The sequence below is a fragment of the Eleutherodactylus coqui genome, chromosome 8, assembly GCF_035609145.1.
Source record: "Eleutherodactylus coqui strain aEleCoq1 chromosome 8, aEleCoq1.hap1, whole genome shotgun sequence".
NCBI classification, from domain to species: Eukaryota; Metazoa; Chordata; class Amphibia; order Anura; family Eleutherodactylidae; genus Eleutherodactylus; species Eleutherodactylus coqui.
Genome location: NC_089844.1, coordinates 190,465,699 through 190,491,353, shown reverse-complemented (window position 1 = coordinate 190,491,353; position 25,655 = coordinate 190,465,699). Strand labels below are relative to the sequence as shown.

Here is a 25,655-nt window from a genome sequence, read left to right as displayed (position 1 = left end):
CGCCACCAGCGCTTGTTAGAGAGTGGTAAAGCACTTGCTGTCAGTGACTTAAGATCAACAATTGTCACTGATAGTTCTGTATCTAGTTGTGCTTCATTTGTGTGCTGAGTTCGGTTATGGTGTTGTATTTATGTGCTGAGATTAGTTCCGGTGCCGTGTTTATCTAATGAGCTTGATTCTGGTACAGTATTTATTCACCGAGCTTTTCTCGTGTGGCTGTGCTGTTTTCTTGCTGCTTTCGGCATAAACAGAATACAAGCAGACGGTGTATCACTGTAATATCGTATATAGTTTTCTCTTCTGATAGGGTGCAAACAAAGTTCTGAACGAGACTCCATCGAGCCGACGGCCAGCACCGTGCAACTCCTATATAAAATATCATTAAATAACTATGGATTTTAAGAACTTCTTTACCTGACCAAACACTTCCTCATTTACGGTGAAAGTAAGATCGAGTATATCATGAATATCATTATCCTTCATCCACTGTAGACTCTGATGGAACTCCTCATCAAGATACTCTAAATCACTCAGATCACAAAGTCTGAAATTATAAAAAGTCCCGACAAATAAATGTACCGACTGACAGCAGGAACCCCCTGCCCCCCCATCTTCATCCTAATAAAACCCCTCATGAAAACAGACATGTTCATTTCTATTGCAGGAAAACAACAGATAACCCCCCCTTCCCGGACCTCCCGCCTCTTCTGGATCCACGGACGTAGTTCATGCATTCTCATATACAGTATAAGCATTAGGTTGTATTCAAGCTTTGTGGTAGAAACACTTGTGATCGGTCTCATGTTGGAGAAGGCACGTGCAGTTTCCCTTCCATCAATAGAAGTGTTGCCACCAGCCTTCAGGCTCAGGCTACACAGATCAGCTAACAGAGGGGTTTATTCCAGATGTTAACATTCCTCTGCAGTGAAGCAGAAATTACAGTCATATTACAGAATACCTTGTAGGAAACTTACATTCGAAGAAGGGCTTTATAAAAGGGACGCGTGAAAAAGGCGTCCAACAAGTACTGATGTATAAGAGCGAGTCCCAGGATACGACCACTGAATCGAAACCTGGAACAGAAGCCAATGTAGGGGTTCATTGAAAGGAAGCACATTGTGTAAAGAATCAGGGTAATAAATGAGCAAAACATTCACATGCATCAGATCAGTCTATCTGTTGTAATACCTAAGAGTACTAAATAAATTGCATATTGTAATTTTTTTTTTAATAGGGAAACTCCAGACATACAATTTGAAATTAATCACTCCAACGACCTGAAGACTTAGTGGCTAACCAGAATTTAAATGATATTATAAAGCAGGACAGTTACATTATTTAAAATATTGGGTATCAAATAAACTCTTACCTAATGCTGAACAACATGTGATACTACTCTTCCTCCATCCCTACCTAACAACACTTAATACAACTCTTTCTCCACCCTTCTTCAACCCCTACATAGAAAATAGGGGTCACGGAGAGCGCCAACACACTATGTAAATGTACCACAAAGGTGCTCGTGTGGTAACTCACCTGGTGCAAGGCATATCACCCTCAGGTGATTATGCCTGCACCTGACATCCTGGTGTGCTTATAAAGGTTACTTTATCCAGGGTATACCAAAGACAGATAAACAGGAAAATCCAGAATTTCTGGAGAGCTGCGGGTCACAATGTAACTCCGTTCCTCCTAGGAGGTCGGATGAATTCAAAGAAACTACAGAAAAAAGCTGTGGACCTGCGCTGCTTAAAATGCCAAATCAATTGTGCATGTCTCAATAATCAATGTTTCCAAAAGAGACAAACAAAACACTTTTTATTTTATACGAGTAAAAGAAATGAGGTAACAACCTCCTCAGTTTGATATATAAAAAAATATACTTGCGGGATCCTAATACATGCGACGCGTTTCGGCGCAATATACGCCTTTATCAAGCATACAAAAACATTGACAAACATGGGTATAAATAGGACTAAGCAAATTACATACCTATTGCAAGGTATCATTCATCAAGTGTGGGTGGATTGCAGATCTTGGCGCCGTTTTGGCCAGGAAGGATGACGCATTAAGCATCTCCACGCTCAGTACGGCGCTCCGGATGTGACGTATGCGGCCGGCATCAGAGATCGTAATGTCTCTAATGTTGCTCCGGACCCCGCCTCCCTAGGTCTCATTAAGCTTAGCTCATTTCTAGCTAGGGACGCACGCCGTCATGACGTGGCTCCGTGATTTTCATCATGAAGCACAACGTAGCGCTCCCTAGCTCCAGTACGTGCCGTGATGACGAGGCTCAAGAATTGCCGAGATGGAACGCAACGCTGCGCTCCAGGGGGCGTGGAGACGGCCGATCATGTGACTTGTCGTAGCGCTATGTGTTTAATATATACATGACTATTTAAATAGAGCTACAACTTTTAGAATTAAATGCTTCATGCGGCTGATCATGAAACTTATAATGGCACTATATGCGGAGTATACATGGAGCTATTGGATGAAACTAAAACAATTTAAATTAATTATTTCATGCGTATCTTAATTTAAATCCTTTGTTATAATGATATATCAGGTTAATATGCATGAAACCAAATACCTATATAACTACAAAAAACCTAAATTATCATCATCACTTGGTGAGCATACATTACATATAAATTGTTCATAACTAACATTCATAAGATAATAATTATTATGTACATATTATAAGCCATATATAAATAAGGGTTCCTATTAATATACAAAAAACTAGCAATAATTAATAATCCGATAAAACTAATGGTAATCATTATATCCTATGATAATCTTCTAAATAGTGATATAAAATTAACTCTATACAGTAGGGTATTAATTACATATTCACATAAAATATTAATAACCAATATCATTATCTTCAAGAATAACAATTATTCAGAGCTCATCAAAAAATGCAAATCGAATAAGAAAACTCCCCATTAATATATCTATACAAAAAACATAATTATATATAAAAGTTATATCAAAATATTTTCTCCAAAGATTCATTTAAGCCTTTGGGAAACAAAGTGTCCAGCCGGAAAATCCAGAACATTTCGCGGGCTTTTAGGCGAGCAAAAGAGGCAGAAGTTATCATTTCTAATGGAGTTACTCTCAATAGAGATGCATTCTTATGGTGTCTCTCCATAAAGTGACGAGAAACGCTATGCTTTTGAAAGCCTCTCTTGATATTATATCTATGCTGGTTTATTCTGACTCTCAAAGGTTTTGTAGTCCGCCCTATATATTGTAGGTCACACGGGCATTCCAACAAGTATATCAAGAACGAAGAACTACAATTCAGAAATTGATTAATCCTCATCACCCTATTTTCCCGTTTCAGTACAATATCTTTTTTACCTTGTACCAATAGTGGACAACATTTACACCGAGTTTTCAAACATTTAAAGGTGCCTATCAGCCTATTCGGGTGTATTGGTTTTTGTTCGGCACCCCTTAATCTTTTAGGGTATGAAGGAGCCAGTATATTTTGTAAGGTCTTGTTTTTGCGATAGATGACCCTCGGTTTATCCAGTATATCAAGTTGGAGAAAGGGGTCCTGTTTCAAAATAGACCAATGTTTTCTCATGGCCTTTTCAATCTCCTTATGTTGTGTGTTATACTTTGTGATAAATAAAGGTTCTCCATTTCCAAATGTTTTCTTTGTTTTTTTTATATATATATCACCATTACTTATGTCTGGTGTTGCCCAAGGCAACTCTTGACGATTTTTTTCATATGCTGCCCTAACTAATTCTTGTGGGTAACCTTTTTGTTTAAATTTAGCTGTGAGGATCTTTGACTGTTTTTCGTAGTCTGTCAGTAACGAGCAATTTCTTCTTATTCTCTTAAATTGTCCCTGAGGTATGTTTAATTTCCAGCTTTTCTGGTGGCAACTGCCAAAATTCAGGTAGCTGTTGCAATCAGTAGGCTTAAAATGTGTCTTTGTGCTTATATAGCCATTTTTTGATGATATAACCAAATCTAAAAACACTATCTCTGTGTCATCGATATGATATGTAAAATTTAAATTAAAATCATTCTCATTCAATTCTCTAATAAAAATCTCTAGATCGCTTATTGCACCGTCCCAGATCAGGAGAATATCGTCAATAAAACGTCTATGTAAAACAATGTGATCATTCTTAAAAAATTTTTGCTCAAAATAGCCCATTAATAAATTTGCGTAACTCGGCGCAAACTTAGTACCCATGGCCGTACCGCTCGTTTGTTGGAAAAAAGTCTTATTATACATAAAATAATTGTTAGTTAATATAAAATATATTGCATCTAATAAAAAATTTTTTTGTTGTGGTGGCATCAAGGGATCCTGCTCCAAAAAATATTGTACTGCTTCTATGCCCTGATTATGGCGAATATTTGTGTACAAAGCAGTCACATCCAGACTACACCATATATAGGTACACTTCCACGGTATTTCTTTGATTGTTGCCAAGATATGGCTTGTATCTCTAATATAGGTGGGTAAAGATGTAACAAATTTCTGTAGATGTGAATCTATAAAATGCGACAAATTGCTTGTAATTGAATTAATGCCTGCAATTATTGGACGCCCCGGAGGTGTATTAATGTTCTTATGTACCTTTGGTAAAAAGTAGAAAAAAGGTACTTCGGGATTAGAAACACAAATATAATCCCTCTCTTTTTTCGTTAAGCAATTATTACCCACTGCTGCATCCACAAATGTACGTAATTTAGAAGAAATAAATGACGTGGGGTCTTTGTCCAATTTTCGATAATAAGTACCTAGGGGTCTTCGAGTTAATATAGGACCAGCATTTCAAGGGGATAGTACCTTCTCAGGAGAATGGCAATTGATGTTAGGCACGTTTACTGATTTAATCTTAGCAAAGATTTTGGCGAAAAGAAAAAGTTTGATTATTGATGCCTTACAAAGAGTAGTATTCTTAGCAGATTTCTGTAATGATGAAGATTTTAAGTTTACCTTGAATACACTAGAAGGTTTAGAAAAGAATATTCTTTATAGGAAATTTAACAAACTAGGTCGTGATGCATTTGATTATGCACAAAAAAGATATTTTGCATGGGAATGCAAAAAAATAAAAGCAGATTCTAAACCAAAGAAAAGGCATCATAACTTTAACCAAAATTATAACAAATATCATTACCATAATCCTGCATATAGGAGGGAGGAAAGAAATCAGGGTAATATCCCGGACATATCAGATATTAGGAGTGATACATCACAAAGCAATTCATTTGGGAGGAACTGGTCTGGAAAAACCAGTATTTTCACTAATCGATCACATTCATACACTAGAAAATCTAATAATAGTGGTTTTAAATACCTAACCCCTGATAAGTACAGAAATAAGAACGAGGATAGAAAGAAAAGCCACAATAATCTTATTGATAACAGGCAGACCAAGGATAATAATAATGATAAAGATAAAAACAGTGAGAAAAATCATGATGGGAACCACATTACCATTAATGAGAGTCGGGGGCCTCACCCTACTTCAGCTAGACAGTTGAAGGTGAATAAATCAACTCAGGTTACAAGAGTATCACGACTCTCAAGTATCCCTGAAATGATAGAACCTAATTTGAATCAAGAACTACCATTGATAGATCTATCAAATCAGAGTTCCCTCTGTCTATCACCTATGATGAGGACCCCAATACCCCCCAAAAATTCAAATACAGGGGATGAAAATTTTGGTAAAAAAGAAAAGGTTTACTCTATTGATGCGGTGGACCTCGAAAGAGTCCTCCTAAGATCCCCTTTGGCGGACTCCCCACCAGACTTTATAGATCTGGTGTCAGGGAATCTTTCTACAGAGAACCAAATAGGAGAGATACAAAATAATTCAAAAACCCCTAGTAGAATATATGCAAGTAAAGATTCCCTTTTTCCCTTTCTGGAGCCCATGACACCCCGAGTGGTACACTCCCAACATACGATCGGGGCAAAGAGCAAAATTTTCCAATTTTATCAACCACTTCCAGTTGCCAAGTCTTCGAGGAAACGAAACCTCGAAGACGTAGAGGCAAAAGAGGGGGAAGAAAATCAAAGTCTAAATCAGAAAAATACCTTGAAGAAACCAAGGAAGATCAATATGACCCAGTGATTGATAATGAGCAAGCTAGGTTGTTGGGTATCTTCAATATTTCTAATCACATTTTGAGGATAAAAGAGGCGGAGGTTTTGGCTAAAGGTTTGTCGTTTAGCCCGTCAGTAAATGCAAATTTGTTTGATCTTTTCGTTGATCTCAACCATTTTATAAGGAAATTAACTGTCACTCGTTTCTTCTCCATCCAAAAATTAAAAAATGAATATAACGATAAAGAAAAAGAAAAAGATGCAATTGGAGCCTTTAAATTTGAGGACCCTATATTAACAGATCTGAAAGCACCTAGCAATTTTTTCCCAATAGAGAGCAAAGGGAACCATATAGATTTATTTTACCAAAATGTACTACATGAATTTTCCACACTCTGCGCTAAAGACAAAGGTATGAAATATAATCTGGATAGAAAACACCACATAGCAATAAAGAGTTTGGTAGATAACCCCGATATTGTTATAAAAAAAGCAGATAAAGGGGGGGGTATCGTTATTATGAATTATGATTATTATAACGACGAGTCTCTACGTATCCTAGAAGATTCTACTTATTATCGAAAATTGGACAAAGACCCCACGTCATTTATTTCTTCTAAATTACGTACATTTGTGGATGCAGCAGTGGGTAATAATTGCTTAACGAAAAAAGAGAGGGATTATATTTGTGTTTCTAATCCCGAAGTACCTTTTTTCTACTTTTTACCAAAGGTACATAAGAACATTAATACACCTCCGGGGCGTCCAATAATTGCAGGCATTAATTCAATTACAAGCAATTTGTCGCATTTTATAGATTCACATCTACAGAAATTTGTTACATCTTTACCCACCTATATTAGAGATACAAGCCATATCTTGGCAACAATCAAAGAAATACCGTGGAAGTGTACCTATATATGGTGTAGTCTGGATGTGACTGCTTTGTACACAAATATTCGCCATAATCAGGGCATAGAAGCAGTACAATATTTTTTGGAGCAGGATCCCTTGATGCCACCACAACAAAAAAATTTTTTATTAGATGCAATATATTTTATATTAACTAACAATTATTTTATGTATAATAAGACTTTTTTCCAACAAACGAGCGGTACGGCCATGGGTACTAAGTTTGCGCCGAGTTACGCAAATTTATTAATGGGCTATTTTGAGCAAAAATTTTTTAAGAATGATCACATTGTTTTACATAGACGTTTTATTGACGATATTCTCCTGATCTGGGACGGTGCAATAAGCGATCTAGAGATTTTTATTAGAGAATTGAATGAGAATGATTTTAATTTAAATTTTACATATCATATCGATGACACAGAGATAGTGTTTTTAGATTTGGTTATATCATCAAAAAATGGCTATATAAGCACAAAGACACATTTTAAGCCTACTGATTGCAACAGCTACCTGAATTTTGGCAGTTGCCACCAGAAAAGCTGGAAATTAAACATACCTCAGGGACAATTTAAGAGAATAAGAAGAAATTGCTCGTTACTGACAGACTACGAAAAACAGTCAAAGATCCTCACAGCTAAATTTAAACAAAAAGGTTACCCACAAGAATTAGTTAGGGCAGCATATGAAAAAAATCGTCAAGAGTTGCCTTGGGCAACACCAGACATAAGTAATGGTGATATATATATAAAAAAAACAAAGAAAACATTTGGAAATGGAGAACCTTTATTTATCACAAAGTATAACACACAACATAAGGAGATTGAAAAGGCCATGAGAAAACATTGGTCTATTTTGAAACAGGACCCCTTTCTCCAACTTGATATACTGGATAAACCGAGGGTCATCTATCGCAAAAACAAGACCTTACAAAATATACTGGCTCCTTCATACCCTAAAAGATTAAGGGGTGCCGAACAAAAACCAATACACCCGAATAGGCTGATAGGCACCTTTAAATGTTTGAAAACTCGGTGTAAATGTTGTCCACTATTGGTACAAGGTAAAAAAGATATTGTACTGAAACGGGAAAATAGGGTGATGAGGATTAATCAATTTCTGAATTGTAGTTCTTCGTTCTTGATATACTTGTTGGAATGCCCGTGTGACCTACAATATATAGGGCGGACTACAAAACCTTTGAGAGTCAGAATAAACCAGCATAGATATAATATCAAGAGAGGCTTTCAAAAGCATAGCGTTTCTCGTCACTTTATGGAGAGACACCATAAGAATGCATCTCTATTGAGAGTAACTCCATTAGAAATGATAACTTCTGCCTCTTTTGCTCGCCTAAAAGCCCGCGAAATGTTCTGGATTTTCCGGCTGGACACTTTGTTTCCCAAAGGCTTAAATGAATCTTTGGAGAAAATATTTTGATATAACTTTTATATATAATTATGTTTTTTGTATAGATATATTAATGGGGAGTTTTCTTATTCGATTTGCATTTTTTGATGAGCTCTGAATAATTGTTATTCTTGAAGATAATGATATTGGTTATTAATATTTTATGTGAATATGTAATTAATACCCTACTGTATAGAGTTAATTTTATATCACTATTTAGAAGATTATCATAGGATATAATGATTACCATTAGTTTTATCGGATTATTAATTATTGCTAGTTTTTTGTATATTAATAGGAACCCTTATTTATATATGGCTTATAATATGTACATAATAATTATTATCTTATGAATGTTAGTTATGAACAATTTATATGTAATGTATGCTCACCAAGTGATGATGATAATTTAGGTTTTTTGTAGTTATATAGGTATTTGGTTTCATGCATATTAACCTGATATATCATTATAACAAAGGATTTAAATTAAGATACGCATGAAATAATTAATTTAAATTGTTTTAGTTTCATCCAATAGCTCCATGTATACTCCGCATATAGTGCCATTATAAGTTTCATGATCAGCCGCATGAAGCATTTAATTCTAAAAGTTGTAGCTCTATTTAAATAGTCATGTATATATTAAACACATAGCGCTACGACAAGTCACATGATCGGCCGTCTCCACGCCCCCTGGAGCGCAGCGTTGCGTTCCATCTCGGCAATTCTTGAGCCTCGTCATCACGGCACGTACTGGAGCTAGGGAGCGCTACGTTGTGCTTCATGATGAAAATCACGGAGCCACGTCATGACGGCGTGCGTCCCTAGCTAGAAATGAGCTAAGCTTAATGAGACCTAGGGAGGCGGGGTCCGGAGCAACATTAGAGACATTACGATCTCTGATGCCGGCCGCATACGTCACATCCGGAGCGCCGTACTGAGCGTGGAGATGCTTAATGCGTCATCCTTCCTGGCCAAAACGGCGCCAAGATCTGCAATCCACCCACACTTGATGAATGATACCTTGCAATAGGTATGTAATTTGCTTAGTCCTATTTATACCCATGTTTGTCAATGTTTTTGTATGCTTGATAAAGGCGTATATTGCGCCGAAACGCGTCGCATGTATTAGGATCCCGCAAGTATATTTTTTTATATATCAAACTGAGGAGGTTGTTACCTCATTTCTTTTACTCGTATAAAATAAAAAGTGTTTTGTTTGTCTCTTTTGGAAACATTGATTATTGAGACATGCACAATTGATTTGGCATTTTAAGCAGCGCAGGTCCACAGCTTTTTTCTGTAGTTTCTTTCAACCCCTACATAACAACACTTGATACTACTCTTCCTCCACCCTTCTTCCACAACTAATTAGCAACACTTGATATTACTCTTAATCCACCCCTACATAACAACACTTGATATTACTCTTCCTCAACGCTTCTTCTACCCCTACCTAGCAACACGTGATACTACTCTTCATCCATCCCTACCTAGCAATATTTGATACTACTCATTCTCCACCCTTCCCCTACTTAACAACACTTAATATTACTCTTCCTTCACCCCTACTTAACAACACTTGATACTACTCTTCCTCCACCTTTCTTCCACACCTACCTAACAACACTTCATACTACTCTTACTCCACCCCTACCTAACAACACTTGATATTACTCTTCCTTTACCCCTACAAAACACTTGATATCACTCTTCCTTCATCATTCTTCCACCCCTACTTAACCATACTTGATACTACTCTTCCTCTACCCTTCTTCCACACCTAACCCCAACTAGCAACACGATACTACTTTTCCTCCACCACTACCTAACACTTGATTTAACTCTTCCTCCACGATTCTTCCACCTCTACCTAACCTAACAAAGTTTGGTACTACTCTTTCCCCACCCTTCTTCCATCTCTATCTAACAAAGCTTGATACTACTCTGCCTCCACCCTTACCTAAAAAGACTTGATACTACTCTTCCTCCACGCTTACCTAACCACACTTGATATTACTCTTCCTCCACCCTTCTTCCACCCCTACCTAACAACAATTGATACTACTCTTACTCCATCTCTACCTAACACTTCATAGCACTCTTCCTCCACACCTACCTAACAACACTCAATACTAGTCTTCTGCCACCCCCACCTAACAACACTTGATATTACTTTTCCTCAACGCTTCTTCCAACCCTAACTAGCAACACTTGATACTACTCTTCCTACACCCCTATGTAACAACACTTGATATTACTCTTCCTCAATGCTTCTTCTACCCCTACCTAGTAACACCTGATACTAGTCTTCATCCATCCGTACCTAGCAATATTTGATACAACTCATCCTCCACCCTTCTTCCACCCCTACCTAACAAAACTGAATACTACTCTTCCGCCACCCCTACCTAACAAAACTTGATACCACTCTTCCTCTACCCCTACATAACATCACTTGATATTACTCTTCTTTTACCATTCTTCCACCCCTACTTAACCACACTTGATACTACTCTTCCTCCAGCCCCACCTAAAAACACTTGAAAATATTCTTCCTCCATTCTTCTTCCACCCCTACCTAATAACATTTGATTTTACTCTTAATCCACCCCTACCTAACAACACTAGATATTACTCTCCCTCAATGCTTCTTCCACCCCTACCTAGCAACACTTAATACTTATCTTTTTCCACCTTTCTTTCACTCGTACCTAACAACACTTGATACTACTCTTCCTCCACACATATCTAACAACACTTGATATTACTATTCCTCTAGCCCTAACTAACAGTTGATACTACTCTTCCTCTACACGTACCTAACAACACTTCATACTACTCTTCCTCCACACATATCTAACAAAACTTGATATTACTCTTCCTCCACCCTTACCTAACACTTGATATTAATCTTCCTCCACCCTTACCTAACACTTGATATTACTCTTCCTCTACCCCTACCTGACAAGACTTCATACTACTCTTACTCTATCCCTACCTAACAACACTTCATACTACTCTTCCTCTACCCTTCTTCCACCCCTACCTAACAACACTTGATACTACTCTTACTCCATCCTTCTTCCACACCTACTTAACAACAATTCATACTTTTTCTCCACACATATTTAACAACACTTGATGTTACTCTTCCTCCACCTTTCTTCCACCCCTACCTAACAACACTTGATACTACTCTTCCTCCACCTTTCTTTCACAGCTACCTAACAACACTTTAAACTACTCTTCCTCCACCCCTACTTAAGAACACTTTATATTACTCTTCTTCCACCCTTCTTCCACCCCTACCTAACAACACTTGATACTAGTCTTACGCCATCCCTAACAACACCTCAAAGTACTCTTACTCCACCCTTCTTCCACACCTACCTAACAACACTTCATATTACTCTTCATCCACTCATACCTAACAACACGTGATATTACTCTTCCTCCACCTTCCTTCCATCCCAACCTAACACCACTTGATATTACTCTTAATCCACCCCTACCTAACAGCACTTGATATTACTCTTCCTCAACGCTTCTTTCACCCCTACCTAGCAAAATTTGATACTACTCATTCTCCATCCTTTTTCCACCCCTACCTAACAAAACTGGATACTACTACTCTTCCTCCAACCCATACGTAACAACACTTGATACTACTCTTCCTCTACCCCTACATAACACCACTTGATACTACTGTTCCTCTACCCCTACAAAACACTTAATATCACTCTTCCTTTATCATTCTTCCACCCCTACTTAACCATACTTGATACTACTCTTCCGCCACCCCCACCTAACAACACTTGATATTACTTTTCCTCAACGCTTCTTCCACCCCTACCTAGCAACACTTGATACTACTCTTCCTACACCCCTATGTAACAACACTTGATATCACTCTTCCTCCACTATTCTTCTACCCCTGCCTAACAAAGCTTGATACTACTCTTCCTTCACCCCTACCTGACAACACTTGATAATATGCTTCCTCCATTCTTCTTCGACCCCTACCAAACACGTGATACTACTTTTACTCCATCCCTACCTAGCAACACCTCATACTACTTTTCCTCAACCCTTCTTTCACACCTACCTAACAACACTTTAAACTACTCTTCCTCCACCCCTACCTAACAACACTTGATATTACTCTTCCTCCACCCTTCTGCCACCCCTAACTAACAACACTTGATACTACTCTTCCTCCACCCCTACCTAACAACACTTGATATTACTCTTACTCCATCCCTACCTAACAACACTTGATATTACTCTTACTCCATCCCTACCTAACAACACCTCATACTACTCTTCCTCCACCCTTCTTCCACACCTACCTAGCAAATATTCCAAACACCTTTACATAAATTAGCCATTCAAATATGGGATTTAGCAGTAACAGGAAATCAAGAGCTCCATCTGAAACCCCCTTGTGGAATAATAGAAGCCTTCCTCATATTTTTAATTTTCCCAGCTCTGACTATTGGGCTAAACATGGAGTGATGTCATTATCAAATTTATGTATTCCAGAGACCTTAACCCTTTCCTATCCAATTTGTATCCTGGTTTTCCTAGGGGGCTTACTCTTTTTCTGCTGTTATACAATGGCGCTATATGCTGGCTAAAGCCAGTACTGCATGAGGTGACACAATGAATAGGCTCCAGAAACAGGAATAGATTCCCAGCAGCACTGCAACGATCCTCCAATAGAGTCAGGCAATAGAGATGCAGACGCCAGTAAAGGAGCCCAAACCAGACGGGCTCCACAAATACAGTCCAGACAAAAATAGTAGCAACCAGCAGCAGACAGGAATGTTGAAAGATGCAAAGCGTTTATTTACCCCATTACAGCAAAATGTAGCGACGTTTCGGTCAAAATAGACCTTCCCCAAGCTAATGAGGAAGGTCTTAGCTTGAGGAAGGTCTATTTTGACCGAAACGTCGCTACATTTTGCTGTAATGGGGTAAATAAACGCTTTTGCATCTTTCAACATTCCTGTCTGCTGCCGGTTGCTACTATTTTTGTCTACAACGAATAGGCTCCGACAGCAGAGAGGCTGGCAATATACAGTAAGAGAACCATGACGGGCGTCTTCCAACATCAAAGCTGTACAGCCTTAAATCATAATGTCTTCAGAGGTCAGACAGTGGATTGGAAAGGGTTAATATTCTTCGATCAGATTTACAATATACTTGATCACACCTTTACAGGTTTCCACAACTTTGTCATGCGGCCACCATGTGTGTCACCATTACTACTGGCGTCACTATGGGGATCACTATTACTACTGGGGCAACTATGGAGGTCACTATTACTACTGCGGCCACTATGGTCATCAGTATTATTACTGGAGCCACTATGGGCGTCACTATTAGGGTGGGTTGACACAGGCATAAGCACAATTCCGTTGTGCAAATATGTTCAACCAAAAGTTGCTTGCACCCACTTTTTTGCCAGCTTTAGCGTGTTTCTATGTGTGCAAATTTGCACATACAAAAAAGAACATATACAGGCTCATTGAAATGGTGCAAACACGCCCTGAATATGCAGGTTTCCTGTGTATTTGCTGCATATTTGCCCCAACCCATTCACTTCAATGGCTGCTAGATGAAAATGGAAAGTATTAGGAGGATATTAATGGGGTATTCCAATCATAGCATTATTGATGACATACCAGTAGTAAAAACCATCGTGTGGCATTTTGTTTGCCCAGTGCCACTCTAGTTCACAGGATATGAAATAAATAGGTGCCAGCATCCATTTGTATAGTAAATGCCCCGAATTACCCCCAAATGTTTATCCAGAGGAAGCTAAAAGATCCCAAAAAGGTAGAAGCTAATTATCCTAACTTTTGGGGGAAAAATTAATTCCTGACTCCAATCTGGCAATCGGAATAATCCATGGATCACGGGCCCTTCTGAGTAATAGTGATAGAACATGTAATATTGTATTGCTCAAGAAAGGCATCCAGAACCCTCATATATTATCACTACCACCATGTCTTCAGGAGAGAGTTCCAAAGTCTCACTGCTCTTACAGTAAAGAACCCCTTCTATGTTGTGTAGAAACCTTCTTTCCTCCAGACATAAAGAGTGCCCCCTTGTTACAGTCCTGAGTATAATAGCTGATAGGAGACAGCTCTGTACTGTCCCCTGATATATCTATACATAGTTATTAGAGCGCCCCCTTGTTACAGTCCTGGGTATAATAGCTGATAGGAGACAGCTCTGTACTGACCCCTGATATATCTATACATAGTTATTAGAGCGCCCCCTTGTTACAGTCCAGGGAATAATAGATGATGGGAGAGATCTCTGTACTGACCCATGATATTTCTATACAGATAGTCCCCTACTTGCGAACAGGTTCCGCTCCAGGAGCCCGTTCGCAAGTCCATTTGTTTGCAAGTCTGAACAAATGGTTGTATGGAGGGAATCGCGGGTGGATCCCGCTCCATACAACGTCGGGTGCAGGCTGTTCTTACAGCGGACACCCGACGGCAGCAGTTCCGACGAGCTGCGCCGCTTGTCGGAACTGTTAACACTTTAAATACCGCTGTCAGAGCGGTATTTAAAGTGTTAACTGCTGCCGCCGGGTGCCCGCTGTAAGAAACAGCCTGCACCCGACGTTCAGGGGGCCCGTACAGCATCCCACGATGAGATCACGGGGCACTGTGCGGTTGCTAGGCACCCGGGGGCCTCCTAAAAAGCCTCAGGGCTGCCTATGCAGACTGCCTATCAAGCGCACGGCTTGATAGGCACTCTGCATAGGCAGCCCTGGGGCCTTTCAGAAGCCCCCGGCTGCCTAGCAACCACACAGTGCCCCGTGATCTGACCGGACAGGCTTCTATCAGGCTTGATAGAAGCCTCTCTGGTCCCTGCACAGCATAATGTAATGCCATAGCATCATGCTGTGCAGGACAGATTGTTCGCTTCTTGCAAAGTTCGTAAATCGAACGATCGCAAGTCGGGGACTATCTGTACATAGTTATTAGAGCGCCCCCTTGTTACAGTCCTGGGTGTAATAGATGATGGGAGAGATCTCTGTACTGAACCCTGATATATCTATACATAGTTATTAGAGCGCCCCCTTGTTACAGTCCTGGGTATAATAGATGATGGGAGAGATCTCTGTACTGACCCCCTGATATATCCATACATAGTTATTAGAGCGCCCCCATGTTACAGTCCTGGGTATAAATAGATGATGGGAGAGAGCTCTGTACGGACCCCTGATATTTCTATACATAGTTATTAGAGCGCCCCCTTGTTACAGTCCTGGGTATAATAGCTGATAGGAGACAGCTCTGTACTGTCCCCTGATATATCTACACATAGTTATTAGAGCGCCCCCTTGTAACAGTCCTGGGTATAATAGATGATGGGAGAGATCTCTGTATTGTCCCCTGATATATCTATACATAGTTATTAGAGCGCCCCCTTGTTACAGTTCTGGGTATAAATAGATGATAGGAGAGATCGATGTACTGACCCCTGATATATATCTATGCATAGCTATTAGAGCGCCCCTTGTTACAGTCCTGGGTATAATAAATGATGGGAGAGATCTCTCTACTGACCCCTGATATATAATACATAGCCATTAGAGCGCCCCCTTGTTACAGACCTGGGTAGGCCTTATTCACATGGGCTACAAAATCGTGCTACTTTGTAGCGCTACAAAAACGCATGTATGCGTAAGCCCATAGTTTCCAATGGGTTCTTTCAGGCTACAAAACATCTCTCATGTGAATGAACCTATTGGAAACCATGGGCTTCACATACATGGATTTTTGTAGCGCTACAAAGTAGCGCAATTTTGTAGCCCATGTGAATAAGGCCTAAATGAACGATGGGAGAGATCTCTGTATTGTCCCCTGATATATCTATGCATAGTTATTAGAGTGTCTCCTTGTTACAGTCCTGGGTATAATAGATGATGGGAGAGATCTTTGTACTAACCCCTGATACATCTATACATAGTTATTAGAGTGCCCCCTTGTTACAGTCCTGGGTATAATAGATGATGGGAGAGATCTCTGTACTGACCCCTGATATATCTATACATAGTTATTAGAGTGTCCCCTTGTTACAGTCCTGGGTATAACAGATGATGGGAGAGATCTCTGTATTGTCCCCTGATATATCTATACATAGTTATTAGAGTGTCCCCTTGTTACAGTCCTGGGTATAACAGATGATGGGAGAGATCTCTGTACTAACCCCTGATATATCTATACATAGTTACTAGAGTGTCTCCTTGTTACAGTCCTGGGTATAATAGATGATGGGAGAGATCTCTGTACTAACCCCTGATAAATCTATACATAGTTATTAGAGCATCCCCTTGTTACAGTCCTGGGTATAATAAATGATAGGAGTGATCTCTGTACTGACCCCTGATATATCTGTACATAGTTATTAGAGCGCCCCCTTGGTACAGTCCTGGGTATAATAGATGATGGGAGAGATCTCTGTACTGACCCCTGATATATTATACATAGCTATTAGAGCGCCCCCTTGTTACCAACCTGGATACAATAGATGATGGGAGAGATCTCTGCACTGATCCCTGATAGTTTTATATATAGGTATTAGGTTGCCCCTCAGCCGTCTTTTTTCTAAACTAAATAATCCATACTTTGATAACCTGTATGGGTATTGTAGTCCGCCCATTCCATTTATTACTTTAGTTGTCCGTCTTTCTACCCACTCAAGCTCTGATTTGTCCTTCTTGAGTATCGGTGCCCAAAACTGTGCACAATATTCCATGTGTGGTCTGACCAGTGACTCGTAAAGAGGAAGAACAATGTTCTCATCATGTGCTCCTAGACCTCTTTTGATGCACCCCATGATCCTATTTGCCTTGGCAGCAGCTGCCTGACACTGGTTTGCTCCAGTTAAGTTTACAGTTATAAAATCCCCAACATGAAAGCTTACCATTCGTGGTGATTGTCAACAAATGCAGACATTGGACTTATTTGTACGGTGTAAGTGTCATTTGCAGAATACTCAAATAAACCATAATATGGATTAAAAAGTTCTCTGGACACAAGGAAGAAAAATTCTCTGGATGGTCCGCTATAATCCAACCTGTCATGGAAAAGGAAAAACATTTTAGTTGTTTTGTGTAATGACGGACAGTACAACAGATTTCTCTACCAGCAATAGCGGCTGCATGTAGGATCTCCGCGGGATCTGTGTTACATCTACTTGTGACTAGAATCAATTACAGAAAAATGCCAGAAACCGTGTGGATCCTGAGAGCAGCAGAACTTCTGGAATAATCAAGTAGATTGGTTGCTTTAACTCCTACTCAGCTTCTCCAATAGTTGCTGGTGACAGTCCAATGTTTTTGCACTTAGGTGTTGATTTTGGTTCAACCTCAAAGTCTGATTGGTGTGTTATCAATGCTGAGACCCCCAACGGGGTAGCTGTGCCCCCTCTCCTCCTTACTGTGGGTTCTCTGCATCCCCCATAGCCTGTGCCTCTGCTAGCCACAAGGCCTCACCCTGTGCCTCTACTAACTACAAGGCCTCACCCTGTGCCTCTACTAACTACGAGGCCTCAGCCTCGTACCTTGTACGCAACCCCCCTGAACCAGATCTAATGCGGAGACAAATGTCTGATCGGCTGCTCTCTGTTATTCAGTCCTCCACCGTAGCCCTCACAGGTAAAATAGAGCAAGTAAAAGTGGATGTTGCCCGGCAGCGACAGGATCTCCAAAAGCGGAGAGGAGGGTACACCTATTTTAGTTGACCCTACTCAGGGCTGTGCGACACCCTCAAATCCTATTTATGGGGCTGCCTTAAATCCTCTATCTTCTTTGTAAAGAAGGCCAGGGCCAGATATGAGGGACAGGTGGGCATACGATGTGCTGACCTGGAACGGGCTTTTGTCTCTGACCCAACGGGTGATAATAAAACTCACTGGTTAATGGCAGGCAGGGAATACCTGCAACTATTGAAGAAAAAGGCGCAATGCCGCCTCTTCTTCTGCAAACACTTGTCCTTTGAACTAGGCAACAATCTAGTAAATTATTGGCATATATGGCTTGTCAGCATTCATCTTCCCAGATTACGTATACTATTGAGGAACTGCGAGGTTACCTGGATACTATCAGATTCCCACGACTCCTCGAAAACCATACATCCTTACAAGACTCCCCCATTACCGCAGATGGGATTGAGGAAGCTCTACTGACGCCAGGAGCAGCAGCACGAGACGGAGGCACGAGCGGGGGGCTGAAGGGGACAGCGGAGCAGCTCAGCAGCCGATACCGGCGCCGAAGCAGGTGCGGGGGCAGCAAGGAGAGACCGGAGCGCAGCAGCCGGCGCCAAGAGGCCACCAGGAGTCCAGCGCCAGCAGCAGCGGAGGGGACCAGAACGGAGCAACTGAGACAGGAGGGCAGAGTGAGCGGCCGCCGGGACAGCGGGTGACGTCACCAGGAGGAGTGGAGGAGCTGATAAGTATCTTCTGTGTGTGTTTGTGAGCTAAGTGTGTGTCTTCTGTGTATCTGGTTAGTTGTGTCTTCTGTGTGTGTGTGTGTCTGGGGGTCTAAGTGTTTGTGAGGGGGGTTGCGCGAGAGCGGCAGCGTGTGAGCGCTTCCAGCAGAATGAGCAGTTGAGCGGTTGCAGCAGCGTGTGAGGGGTTGCAGCAGCGTGTGAGGGGTTGCAGCAGCGTGTGAGCGGTTGCAGCAGCGGGTGAGCGGTTGCAGCAGCGGGTGAGCGGTTGCAGCAGCTGGGGTGAGCGGTTGCAGCAGCTGGGGTGAGCGGTTGCAGCAGCTGGGGTGAGCGGTTGCAGCAGCTGGGGTGAGCGGTTGCAGCAGCTGGGGTGAGCGGTTGCAGCAGCTGGGGTGAGCGGTTGCAGCAGCTGGGGTGAGCGGTTGCAGCAGCTGGGGTGAGCGGTTGCAGCAGCTGGGGTGAGCGGTTGCAGCAGCTGGGGTGAGCGGTTGCAGCAGCTGGGGTGAGCGGTTGCAGCAGCTGGGGTGAGCGGTTGCAGCAGCTGGGGTGAGCGGTTGCAGCAGCTGGGGTGAGCGGTTGCAGCAGCTGGGGTGAGCGGTTGCAGCAGCTGGGGTGAGCGGTTGCAGCAGCTGGGGTGAGCGGTTGCAGCAGCTGGGGTGAGCGGTTGCAGCAGCTGGGGTGAGCGGTTGCAGCAGCTGGGGTGAGCGGTTGCAGCAGCTGGGGTGAGCGGTTGCAGCAGCTGGGGTGAGCGGTTGCAGCAGCTGGGGTGAGCGGTTGCAGCAGCTGGGGTGAGCGGTTGCAGCAGCTGGGGTGAGCGGTTGCAGCAGCTGGGGTGAGCGGTTGCAGCAGCTGGGGTGAGCGGTTGCAGCAGCTGGGGTGAGCGGTTGCAGCAGCGGGTCAGCGGTTGCAGCAGTGGGTCAGCGGTTGAGCTGTTGTAGCAGCGTGGGAGCGGAGTGTGAACAAGTCTATCTTCACTACTTCCACAAGTAAATTGTAGATCCCCATTAGGATGAGCTCCATGCCTGGCAATGTCATCCAGTGTGCTACTTGTGCAATGTATGCGGTCCTTGATCAGCTGATCGAGGGTGCATACTGTTGCGCAAGATGCGTGCACGTTGCAAATTTAGAAGCCCAAATTCTGGATCTAAATGAGCAACTAGCAACACTGAGAGCCATTGACAACATGGAAAGGAGTTTGCTGCTCACTGAATTTGCAGGGGTACAATCTCTTCAGAAGAGACCGAAGGAACCAGAAAGGGGGAGGGGTATGTCTGTACGTCAAATCGAACTTGAAGCCGGGGCTACGGGAGGATATAGGGGTAGGAGACGAACAGGTGGAATCTCTGTGGGTAGAAATACAGGGAGGAAAAAATAACAAAATCCTGATAGGGGTCTTCTATAGACCACCAAAAGCAACAGAAGAAACTGAAAACTTACTACTAAGGCAGATAGAAGAGGTGTCAAACCGCAACGAAGTAATTATCATGGGGGACTTTAATTATCCAGATATAACATGGGAGAAGGAAACCTGCAAATCTCACAGGGGTGATAAGTTCTTGAGAGTAATTAAAGACAATTACCTGAACCAACTTGTGCAGGAACCAACAAGAGGGAGAGCCATTCTGGACCTAGTACTAACCAACAAACCGGAACGTATAAAGGGGGTGCAGGTTGAGGGGCACTTGGGGAACAGTGACCACAATATAATCAACTTCCAGCTGTCAATCAATAGGAAGCCTTATCAAGGAGCGACAAAGAAACTAAACTTTAGTAAAGCAAAATTTGATCAGCTTAGAACTACTATCGGTAACATTAATTGGGACAACATCCTCAAAAATAAAGGTACAGAGGACAAATGGGAAAAGTTTAAAAGGATCCTAATAACCTCATGTGAGCAGTTCATTCCCTTTAAAAATAAAAGAAACTCAACTAAAAGGAAACCAATGTGGCTCGACAGGACGGTAAGAGGGGCAATAAATGAAAAAAAGAAAGCGTTCAAACTACTAAAGCAAGATGGCAGCGAAGAAGCGCTAAAATCATACAGGAAAAAAAAAATATGCAAAGATACGATCAAAACTGCCAAGGAGGAAGCAGAAAGACGGATCGCCAAAGAGAGCAAAAACAACCTGAAGCTATTTTTCAACTATATTAACAGCAAAAGGATTTGCAGGAAGAGCACTGGCCCTTTAAAAAACAATGCAGGAGAAATTATTGATGATGACGAAGGGAAAGCAAATCTACTAAACAGTTTCTTCTCAAGTGTATTCACAAACGAAAAGGAAATGCCACACGAGATGCAGGGGAATAAAATAAACCCATCACAAAATATCTCATACCTAACGCAGGAGGAGGTGCGGAAGCGTCTAAAGAAAACTAAAATTGATAAATCGCCGGGCCCAGATGGATTACACCCAAGGATACTAAGGGAACTAAGTGACGAGATAGCTAGGCCGCTATACCTAATATTTCTAGACACTATCAAGACCGGTGTTGTACCATTGGATTGGTGCATTGCCAACGTGGTTCCAATTTACAAAAAAGGGAGCAAAAGTGATGGTAACTACATGTCCATCTAGTCCAGCCTGTCTATCCTACTGTGTTGATCCAGAGGAAGGCAAAAAAAACCCAAGGCCAGAAGCCAATTAGCCCTTTTGGGGGAAAAATTCCTTCCTAACTCCCTAATGGCAATCAGACTGTTCCCTGGATCAACCCCTAATAGTTCCTACCTGCCTATATACCAGGATTGACACTTAACCTAATATTTATATCCTGTAATATCTTTCTTCTCCAGAAAGACATCAAGTCCCCTTTTAAACTCCTCTATGGATTTTGCCATCACCACTTCCTCCGGTAGAGAGTTCCACAGTCTAACTGCTCTTACAGTAAAGAACCCCTTTCTGTGTTGGTGATGAAACCTACTTTCCTCTAATCGTAGCGGATGTCCTCTTGTTACCGTCGTGGTCCTGGGTGTAAACAGATCGCGGGAGAGATCCATGTGTTGCCCCTCATGTACTTATACATGGTTATTTGGTCGCCTCTTAACCTTCTTTTTTCTAGAGTAACTAGTCCCAATTTGGATAGCCTCTCTGGGTATTCCAGTCCCGTCATTCCATGTATTAGTTTAGTTGCCCTTCTTTGAACCCCCTCAAGCACTGTGACATCTTTCCTAAGAACACCGGTGTCCAGAATTGTACGCAGTATTCCATGTGAGGCCTGACAAGTGCCTTATATAATGGAAGGATAATGTTCTCGTCCTTCGCCCCTGGTGGCAGAGTGATTGGGCCCTGGCGTCTCTAGACGTCACTAATGGCCTTACCTGTTGCAGGTGCTGCTCTGTTTCAGGTTTGGTGATTCCTTTATTAAATTGGTTTCCCTTATGTACGGCATGCCAGTTGCTACAGTCTGTGAATGAATTGCTTTCTACGCCTTTCCCCTTGAGCAGCGGTACATGACAGGGTTGTCCCCTTTCACCCTTTTTGTTTGTGATTGTTATGGAGCCCCTTGCTTTAATTGTTTGGTAGGACCCTTCAGGTACTGGCATTGGACCTAGGGAGGACTCCACCAGGCTTTATACAGACGGCAGGATACTATTATTTATCTAACCACAGGAAGTCCATACACCATTTCACTTATTTATAGTTTTGGTAATTTCTCTGGTCTTCAAGATAGTGTCTAGTTTTAAATACCTTGATACATACTATGATACATACGATTCAAATGCCGAAACCACCTGATTATCAGGGCTCAAACCCATGAGCTCTTGCATACACAATTTCAGTTGGCAGCTCTCTCCGCTAGGCTATCCAGGGCTTGGACAATTCTCTTGCTGAAACCTAGCCTTGTTCTGTAACCTTGTTCCTGCCTCCTAGCCCAGGGTTTCCTATATCAATGCAGATATATTTCCAGATGCAGCCCACCTTGTTTACCTCCTCACAAAAAGAGTTTCACAGGAGATACCTAGGGAAACCAGCACCCGGGATGTCCGGAGGCCATTCTCAAAGAGGGGGGCTACTGTCAAGGCTCGAAACCACAACCTCTTGTGTTCCTAGTTCCTGCCTCCTGGTCTTGACCCTGCCCCTGTTCCTGATTGCGCTTACTTTATAAGCCTAGCCCTGCCACTCCTTTAGTGCATGATTATTGTGTTCCGCCACCTTGATCAAACTCCTCTTCCTCCTGCTCCTCCTCAAGCATACCGATACCTCCTGCTGCTAACCATAGGCTTCCATTGACTAGGCTTCTGTCTCATCTATTTGTACTGCATATAACGACTCACGGCTATTCTGACTACTCTCCAGTGACCGGCTCAGCTACTACACCTGTGGCTCTAATACAGCATCGGTAAGACGTGACACTGATGCACTTCCTATCCAAAATATGCTTCGGTCTGTGCTGGAACACCGGATTAGTACACTAGACAACTATATATAACCTATAAGTAACCTAGCTGCCCACATCTGACAATGGGGACAACAGATGAGATGGTATTGAGGCCCCGCTCTCAAGACTCAACTTTGGGGAATAAATTTCTTCCCCAACTGTTAAATCTCCCAAACAAAATACTGGGTGGTTATGGACTCGCCTCTCTAGAACATTTATACGTAAATCGGGGATTCGTCTCTTTTTAGCAATTACAACAAACGCATCAGATTCCCAGATCCGTTTTTTATCGATTTTTGCAGCTTAGACTTCCGCTTCATGCTCAGTTTCGGAGCCCCCGCAGCCCATCTCTACATAGCACTGATGGGTATTCTGCGCACACCGGGGCCTACGGGGCTGATCTCTACTTTGTATAACCATCTTATTCAATGGAAACTGGTTTATATACTGTATGCCTGGGTGTTGTGGACAAATGGAGGGCGCTCACTCCTTCTCCTCACTGATAAGGACTGGACCACTGGACCACAGCTATATTGTTGAGATTGCTAGCTGACAAACAATGGCACCATCATACTCACATACTCCTTAATGAGGTACACCTCATATTCCTTAATGAGGTACACCTCATGGATAGGCGACCTCCTACACTCTTCCACTATGGTGGATACAATACTTCTCTATATAAGAATAGGAGATGTCCTGATAAATTCTCTAAAATATGGGATACTTGGTGCGACTCACCAGCCACGAGCCATAGGCAGAATGCATTCCAGCATTTAATGGACTTACTACAGTCTGCAACTTCCCCCACAGACTCAGCTAGATCAATTTAAACTGAATGTTACTAGAGATGAGCGAACACCAAAATGTTCGGGTGTTCGTTATTCGAAACGAACTTCCCGCGATGTTCGAGGGTTCGTTTCGAATAACGAACCCCATTGAAGTCAATGGGCGACCAGAACATTTTTGTATTTCGCCGATGCTCGCTAAGGTTTTCATGTGTGAAAATCTGGGCAATTCAAGAAAGTGATGGGAACGACACAGCAACGGATAGGGCAGGCGAGGGGCTACATGTTGGGCTGCATCTCAAGTTCACAGGTCCCACTATTAAGCCAGAATACCGGCAAGAGTGGGCCCCCCCCCCTCCCAACAACTTTTACTTCTGAAAAGCCATCATTAGCATGGCATACCTTTGCTAAGCACCACACTACCTCCAACAAAGCACAATCACCGCCTGCATGACACTCCACTGCCACTTCTACTGGGTTACATGCTGCCCAACCGCCCCCCTCCCCCCCACAGCGCACACCAAAGTGTCCCTGCGCAGCCTTCAGCTGCCCTCATGCCACACCACCCTCATGTCTATTTAGAAGTGCGTCTGCCATGACGAGGGACCGCAGGCACACACTGCACAGGGTTGGCACGGCTAGGCAGCGACCCTCTTTAAAAGGGGCGGGGCGATAGCCCACAATGCTGTACAGAAGCAATGAGAAATAGAATCCTGTGCCACCGCCATCAGGAGCTGCACATGTGGGCATAGCAATGGGGAACCTATGTGCCACACACTATTCATTCTGTCAAGGTGTCTGCATGCCCCAGTTAGACCGGGCTTTTTAATTCATAGACACAGGCAGGTACAACTCCCTATTGTGAAGTCCCCGTCGACCGACAGCATGGGTGGCTCCCTGGAACCCACCGGCGGTACACAAAAATATCCCATTGCATTGCCCAACACAGCTGAGGTAGTAATGTCGTGCGTAATACAGGTGGGCTTCGGCCCACACTGCATGCCCCAGTCAGACTGGGGTTCTTTACAAGTGGACACATGTAGGTTACACTCCGTGTGCACCTACAGCATGGGTGGCTCCCTGGAACCCACCGGCGGTACACAAAAATATCCCATTGCATTGCCCAACACAGCTGAGGTAGTAATGTCGTGCGTAATACAGGTGGGCTTCGGCCCACACTGCATGCCCCAGTCTGACTGGGGTTCTTTAGAAGTGGACACATGTAGGTTAAACTCCCTGTGGACCCACAGCATGGGTGGGTGCCAGGAAGCCACCGGCGGTACATAGAAATATCCCATTGCATTGCCCAACACAGCTGAGGTAGTAATGTCGTGCGTAATACAGGTGGGCTTCGGCCCACACTGCATGCCCCAGTCAGACTGGGGTTCTTTACAAGTGGACACATGTAGGTTACACTCCGTGTGCACCTACAGCATGGGTGGCTCCCTGGAACCCACCGGCGGTACACAAAAATATCCCATTGCATTGCCCAACACAGCTGAGGTAGTAATGTCGTGCTTAATGCAGGTGGGCTAAAAATTTATTTGATTACACTGTAGGCGAGGACCCACAAAAATTGCTGTATCAACAGTA

At 42.5% G+C, this 25,655-nt stretch overlaps 1 protein-coding gene across 3 annotated transcripts in view; it reads right to left on the bottom strand.

Moving 5' to 3' along the window:
* Positions 1-25,655, bottom strand: part of HECW2 (HECT, C2 and WW domain containing E3 ubiquitin protein ligase 2) — a 243,315-nt gene that overhangs the window by 23,660 nt on the left and 194,000 nt on the right. For all 3 annotated transcript variants that reach the window (XM_066577152.1, XM_066577153.1, XM_066577154.1), the window contains 3 exons: positions 17,375-17,527; positions 975-1,073; positions 415-544 (listed from right to left, as the gene is read on the bottom strand). In XM_066577152.1, the coding sequence (XP_066433249.1) occupies positions 415-544; positions 975-1,073; positions 17,375-17,527 (382 nt within the window). The remainder of the gene's footprint in view (positions 1-414; positions 545-974; positions 1,074-17,374; positions 17,528-25,655) is intronic.